This window comes from Henckelia pumila, chromosome 2 (assembly GCF_033568475.1).
Source record: "Henckelia pumila isolate YLH828 chromosome 2, ASM3356847v2, whole genome shotgun sequence".
Lineage (NCBI taxonomy): Eukaryota > Viridiplantae > Streptophyta > Magnoliopsida > Lamiales > Gesneriaceae > Henckelia > Henckelia pumila.
In genome coordinates this window covers 187,174,463-187,182,361 of record NC_133121.1, presented here as the reverse complement: position 1 = coordinate 187,182,361, position 7,899 = coordinate 187,174,463, and the positions used below count along the sequence as shown (strand labels likewise).

At 37.5% G+C, this 7,899-nt stretch overlaps 1 protein-coding gene across 1 annotated transcript; it reads left to right on the top strand.

The window, feature by feature from the left end:
• The first annotated feature begins 5,979 nt into the window (after window positions 1–5,979).
• LOC140879195 (uncharacterized) lies at window positions 5,980–7,657 on the top strand. Its single transcript, XM_073282867.1, has 3 exons — window positions 5,980–6,458; window positions 6,520–6,609; window positions 7,273–7,657. The coding sequence occupies exons 1-3, from the start codon at window positions 5,980–5,982 to the stop codon at window positions 7,655–7,657; spliced, it is 954 nt and encodes a 317-aa protein (XP_073138968.1).
• Window positions 7,658–7,899: the final 242 nt, after the last annotated feature.

Sequence of the window (7,899 nt, the reverse complement as noted above, 5' to 3'; positions counted from 1 at the left end):
TTTAAGGGAAAACTCAAGAACCAACTGTCCCGAGTATGCTATCCCGCTAACGATGACTGCTTGTAACTTTCAATTCAAGAAGCTCCATCTCTGGATACACTACGAAAGAGTTTATATCAAAATCTATACAATCTAAACAACAACAAGGCTCAAGGTAAACTCTTTACCTCTCTTCGTCCAACTATTCGACGATCGAATGCTGCTAACACAAGGCTCGACAAACTCCAAATGAATCTGTACGGAGGCAAAGAAGATCAACAACGAAGATCAAAACTCAATGCCAAAGTTCTACAACTCAAAAACGGTTCAAAATCCCAAAAACTCAAACCGGCGGCATAACGACAATAAACTGATCAAACCGGAAGCGCAGACAGCAGTACAATATCGATATCAACTCATATCAATGCTAATACAACAATAAAGGCTCAAACCTAACAAAACTCAAAATCTCATTTTCGAAAATAAGCTTTCAAAAATCATAACAAATCCGAACGACGCTCTATTTCAAAACCGACTGAGAATAAACGATCAGAACTTTGTCAAGAACAACATAACCGAAATTCAATAGATTCTAACAACATCCGAAAATCAAAGTTTAGCTGATCGAAGAAAAACTTACGATATAACGAAGCTCTCGCTGCAGTGATCGCTAAACTGACTTCAGAAATAATTTCCAACGGACGGATCGAGCTCGAGCTGAAATCTGAAGCTTGGAAAAGCTTGGAGGCGCTTCTAATGGAGGGAGGCGTGCAAGGGTAAAATGAAGGAGACTAAGTCTCACAAGAAAAGTCAAGGAATATATATTAAAACTCAAATTTGCACTTTAGTTCCTGAAATTTTCAAAATTTTCAAAATAGACCCTGATCAAAATCAACTCGGCTCTTAAACTTTGTTATCTCCGATTATCTCAAATAAGCTCGATTAAGATAAAATTGGGGCGTTACAATTCTCCCCCTCTAAGAAGAGATTTCGTCCTTGAAATCAATAAGAATCACAACTCATAAGATAGAATAAGAACTAAAAACAGTAAGAAGAACTCACGTCATCCGAATAACTCCGAAAATCGCTGTCTCATGTCAGATTCTGTCTCCCAAGTTGCTTTCTCGACTCCGTGATGGCTCCACTGCACTTTCACCAATGGAATCAACTTGCTTCTGAGCTGCTTCTCCTTCTAATCAAGGATCTAAATTGGTCGCTCAAAGTAGCTTAGAGTCTCGTCAAGCTCGGCTTCGTCAGACTTAGATGATACTTCCGCAACATAGAGACGTGAAAAACGTCGTGAATACCAGATAAAGACGGAGGAAGTGCAAGCCTGTAGGCAAGATCGCCTAACTTCTCGAGAATCTCATACGGCCCAATGAATCTCGGAGATAACTTCCCTCTCTTACCAAATCTGACAGTGCCTCTGAAAGGAGAAATCTTAAGGAAAACTTGGTCTCCCTGCTCGAAACTCAGAGGTCTACGTCTGACATTCGCATACTTCGCCTGTCTATCCTGAGCTGATTTCATTCTCGACTGAATAATCTTAACTTGCTCTGCCATATCTCTAAGCATATCCGGTCCCAAATCAGGTTACTCGAACAAATCGTATCAAAATAAAGGAGATCGACACTTCTTGCCGTAAAAAGCCTCAAAAGGCGCCATACCGATACTCGCTTGATAGATGTTGTTGTAAGAAAACTCGACAAGAGGCAAAGAATCTTTCCAACTAGTGCCAAAGTCTAGCACTACTGCTCGAAGCATATCCTCTAACGTCTGGATAGTCCGCTCCGACTGTCCGTCGGTCTAAGGATGATATGCTGTACTCAGATGCAACCGAGTACCAAGTGCCTCTTGAAGACTGTGCCAAAAGTGCAAAGTGAATCTAGGGTCTCGGTCTGAAACGATCGACTTCGGCACACCATGCAATCTCACAACATTGCTAACATATAACTCAGCCATCTGATCGTGACGATACGTCATACTGTACGGAATAAAACAAGCAGACTTCTTCAATGGGTTGATCACTACCCAAATAGCATCGCATCCTCGAACAGATCGCGGTAGCTTCGTGAAGAAATCCATAGAAATGTGATCCCATTTCCATTCAGGAACAGATAGACTGTGCAACGGACCACCCGGTCGCTTCCTATTTACTTTCACTTGTTGACAGTTCAAACATCAAGACACAAATCTCGCAATGTCGCTCTTCATTCTCTTCCACCAAAACTGATTCTTCAGATCGTTATACATCGTTATGCTGACACTAGGTGAACTTCTACACCCAGTCCACTCGCAGTATAGCCCCCAAAATGTCTAAACAAAAAGGGCTGTTCTGCCCGCTGAAATCAAAAGTTTGGCTCAAGATGAATGCGTAAGAAAACATAAAGCACTAAGCCATATAACAAAAGCTCAATCAACGACAAAATACAAGTTCCACATGCTAGAACAAGTATTGATGCAAGTATGTGATTTAAGGGAAAACTCAAGAACCAACTGTCCCGATTATGCTATCCCGCTAACTATGACTGCTTGTACCTTTCAATGCAAGTAGCTCCAACTCTGGATACGCTACAAAAGAGGTTATATCAAAATCTATACAACCTAAACAACAACAAGGCTCAAGGTAAACTCTTTACCGCTCTTCGTCCAACTCTTCGACGATCGAATGCTGCTAACATAGGGCTCGAAAAACTCCAAACGAATCTGTATGGAGGCAAAGAAGATCAACAACGACGATCAAAACTAAATGCCAAAGTTCTACAACTCAAAAACGGTTCAAAATCCCAAAAACTCAAACCGGCGGCATAACGACTATAAACTTATCAAACCGGAAGCGTAGACAGCAGTAAAATATCGATATCAACTCATATCAATGCTAAGACAACAATAAAGGCTCAAACCCAAAAAATCTCAAAATCTCATTTTCGAAAATAAGCTTTCAAAAATCATAACAAATTCGAACGACGCTCTACTTCAAAACCGACTGAGAATAAACGATCAGAACTCTGTCAAGAACAACATAACCGAAATTCAATCGATTCTTACAACATCCAAAATCAAAGTTTAGCTGATCGAAGAAAAACTTACGATATAACAAAGCTCTCGCTGCAGTGATCGCTAAAATGACTTCAGAAATAATTTTCAACGGACGGATCGAGCTCGAGTTGAAATCTGGAAGCTTGGAAAAGCTTGGAGGCACTTCTAATGGAGGGAGGCGTGCAAGGGGAAGATTAAGGAGACTAAGTCTCACAAGAAAAGTCAAGGAATATATTTTAAAACTCAAATTTTCACTTTAGTCCATGAAATTTCCAAAATATGCAAAATAGACCCTGATCAAAATCAAGTCGGCTCTTAAACTCTGTAATCTCCGATTATCTCAAATAAGCTCGATTAAGATAAAATCGGGGCGTTACAAAATTTGTACAAAATATGGGGTGAAAAAATCATCCATTGAACAATACAAAGAATTCCACAATCAACCCTTTACCTTCCAAAAGACCTATGCAGAAACACTTTCCAATGAGAAAAAAAATCATTGGGTAAACTTTTGAATTAAAGAGATAAAATTCAACCCAATTATGGCAATAATCCGAGATTAAAACCAGCCAAATATTCCCATAAGTTACTCCACTCCGGCTCAACTCCATTAAATCATTGTCAATCACAAAATATCAATTTAAAGCAAATAGGGTATTTCACCTTATTTTGTCTGTTTACATCTTACAACCCCTGAACAGGAATATTCACAATTTAATGCATATGCATGACCTAAGTTATGCCTAAAACAGAATGCGATGTGATTCAACAATAAAATGCATGTAGAGTGTTTGCACAATACATGTTAAGCACTAGTGTTGGCAATATCTCCCAACAACATTGTAGTCTTCAAAATATTTTGATGAATTTTTCACACTTACAGAGCTATGTATCACAATTTTTTGTTTTGATTCAGAAGTGGTAGCCTGCACACTAAAAGAACGGTCTTCCTCGGACTTCTTTAGGTAGCTTTTTCCAATTTTCTTCTGATTTTGAGTTTGATTCTCATGAAAAATTAATCAGTGAGATTTTATCAAACTATACTCTAAATTTGTGAATCCACTTTTCACATGGGACAAGATCATGGAATACACAAACATCCCTTAACTACTTCGTGGTTTAGTTAGTGAACATTATCATGGCAAGTGTGATCTAAAAAGAACTTTTGAAAAAAAAACTACAACTTGTTAGTCAATGTTATCAAACAGTGCAAAACATAGGACAAAATGAAAATGAAATATGCCTAAAGTCCTAAAAATGCATATGCATGTTTGGTGTTGTCCTTCAGTGTTGGCCACACTTGGGGACAACAACCGTGAGTGATTAAAATGAAAACATGCTGAGAGATTTCCTAAGGCTGGAGAATCTCTCAAAATCTAATGCTATTGTGAATATAGCTGCCATTTGGTTTTTTGTTCCAAAAAACTCCACACGGATCAAAACTTTTTCTACTAAATACTTGAATAAAGTAATGTCGGGAAAATTCTTGGTTTAGTCCCATTTGTTTTGGGTCTTGCCCGGTTTAGTCCCAATTAATTTAATGACCCGATTTAGTCCCAAACCTTCACTATTTTATACTCCATTAGTATTTCCGTCAATTTGACGTTAAAATCTAACGGAACAAATAATTATCTCATTTGAAAGAAGCGGGAAAAAACCCCAAAACAAAATCCCTAGCCCTTTATCACAGAAAATCGATTGCCCTATTCAAATCTTCAAGTTCACGCCGATGGTTTCATTCGAAGGCACCAAAGCCTTCTCGATCGTGCTTCGCTTTTGATCGATCAAACCAGGTAAAAGTATTACATACTCGCAACTCATAACAAGATGCTTGTCTTTAATATAACGTGTAAAAGAATACGCGGGATTAATTAATTTGATTTTTGGTTGTTGAATGGTGTTTAGCTTTTTTCTTCTTTTCTTATCTTTTTTTTTAAAAAAAAAAAAAATTCTTGTACATGTCGTTCGAAGTGCTGCAAGGTTGCACCATCTTTTTCTTAAAAGATTTTATTTTTGTCATTTTTATTGCTCTCCTATCTAAATTCGTTAAGCACCGTGATTTTGGACGCAACTGCTGCATTATGTTTTTTTAAAAAAGACTTCATTAAATCTCATGTTTTTTGAATGGAAGTAAAATATGTTCCCTATCTTCGTTTATATTTGAGTTTATTATTTCGTCATAATCCAGATTCAGGGTTATGTTCAAAGTGCCATTACTTTGATCCTTGGTATTTTTTGGATTTAATTGTTGGGTATAAGAATTTATTTTGGTCTCAAATTTATCTATTTTTAATCATTACTGTGATTTATTTTCATTCATGCAGCTATTATACAGTAGGTGATTGACTGGATTTGTAATGGCCAGACGAAGTAATTTCTCAACAAAAAGCACTCCAAATTATGGTAATTCTTTGTTTTAATTATCAGCAAAAAAAATTACGAGGCATTGAAGCGATAATCTAATTTTTTTTGTTTTTTTCTTTTGGATTTAGGATTAATTGGAGAACCAAATCTCTTTATAATTAAAATATATTACAACGGTAGATTCAAATATCATGGAGAACACAATGAATACATCGGGGGTAGTTCTGAATATTTTGACTCAGTCGATCTTGATAAGTTTGGAATGATTGAGTTGTGGGGATTTATGGAAGAGCTTGGATTCGAAGATAAAAAGTCTTTTAGACTTTGAAACAAATTTGGAAGTGGTATTAGTGACGGAAGGTACTTGGAAAATGATGCGGACGTGTTGAATCTTAGAGACTATGTTCCGATAAACTATGAAGTCGAAGTATATATTGAACACTTAGATGGTCGAAACGATGAAGAAGATGAAAATGAAAATGTTGATTTTGATAACAATGAGTATGATTTTCTAGAAAAGCATGGATTAGTTGATGCATTTGTTGGTGATGGAATAATGACTGTTAATGAAGGAGAAAAAACAGATGATCTGATAAGATGCAGGAGGATGACAGTGAAGAAGATGTTTGCGCAGACAGTGACGGTCTAGATAGTATTTATGAGTCTGACGAGGATGATGTAAAAAAATATCCGTTGTTTGATCCAAAGAAAGATTCTGAAAAATTAGAGTTGAAGCTTGGCTTAGTTTTTAGTCCGAAGAAAGAGGCAAAATTCACAATTGAAAGTTACTGCATTAAAGAAGGGAGGGCTGTGAAGTTTATCAAAAATGATAATATCCAGCTTTGGGCTAAGTGCAATGATGATAATTGTAGTTGGAAAATCCATGTTGCGAAGATGACAAACGATAATTGTTGGCAAGTGAAAAATTTTGACGGATGTCACAGTCATTGCGTTCGGGACTTGAAAAACAAGCGTGTGAACTCAACTTGGTTGGGAAAGACTTTTGCCAAAAAAATCGGCACAAATCCTAAATTGGGACACTTGGAGTTTAGGGAAGAGATTTCAGTCATGGTGCAGTCAGATTTTTCAAGGAAGACAGCTTACTTGGCTAAAAGAAAGGCATTGAAATTGGTGCAGGAAGTACTGTGCTGAATTGAAAAGATCTGATGCTGGGGCAACTGTAGTTTTGAAGTTGACAGAGGATGATGAAGGTCCAAGGTTTCAAAGGTTATATGTTTGTTTTTCAGCGTGTAAGCAGAGATTTAAGAATGCTTGTCGGCGTATCATTGGTGTCGATGGATGTTTCTTAAAGGCAGAACATGGTGGGCAATTGTTGTCAGCTGTGGGGCTAGATCCGAATAATAACATATTTCCAATATGTTACGCAATGGTTGAACGTGAAACAAAAGATAGTTGGACATAGATTCTTCGGCTCTTAGAAGAAGACATTGGTGTTTGCAATGATCCACATACCTGGACATTTATGTCAGATAAGCAAAAAGGTTTGATTCCTGCACTTGAATCTTTGTTTTCTGATGCTGAACATAGATTTTGTGTGAGACATTTAGAAAGCAACATGAAACATGATGGATTCAAGAGTGCAACAGTTAAGATTGCATTTTGGGCAGCGGCGAAGGCGACAAGAATTGAAGAATTTTAAGTGCACATGGCTGAGTTGAAAGAAATTGATGCAAACGCATGAATGGCTGGTAAAAAAACCTGCAAACCACTGGTCCAAGGCATATTTCAGCACCACTCCTAAATCAGACATATTGTTGAACAATATGTGCGAAAGTATTAACAACTTCATATTAGATGCTAGGGAGAAGCCGATAATTGAGATGTTTGAAACAATACGAAATCTTTTGATGGGCAGATTTAAAAAAACAGAGAAAGAGCTGAAAAGTTGAAAGGTCGGCTTTGCTCAAAGATCAGAGATGTGCTGTCAAAGGTCTATGTGGAGGAAATTAGGTATTCCCCTATGAAGTCAGATGAAATGCATTACCAAATAACGAGAGTAGATGATAGACGTGATCAGCATTCCGTTGACCTATTGAACAGGTCTTGCAGTTTTAGGAAATATGATTTGATAGGGATTCCTTGCAAGCACGATGTATGTGCCATTTGGTGCAAACAAGATGATCCAGAGACGTATGTCCATCCTTATTATTTGGTACAGACATATAGAAGGTGTTATGAAGCGAGAATCATGCCTGTCAATGGACCAGAGTTGTGGCCTCAATGTGACTTGGCACCCCCATTGCCTCTGGTTTAACAAAGATAAAGTTGAAAGACCGACAAAATTAATAAGAAGAGAACCTGATGAGCCCCCTCCTTCTGAAAATAAACTGAGAGGTGTAAAGAAATTCACCAAATGCAAACTTTGTGGTGGATCTGGGCATAACAAAAGAACTTGTAACCAAACTGAATACGACTAACAACAAGGAGCGGTACAACAAGATTCCATGACACAGCAAAGCAATACTAGGAAAAAAAAACTACAGGTATAAAAAAAAT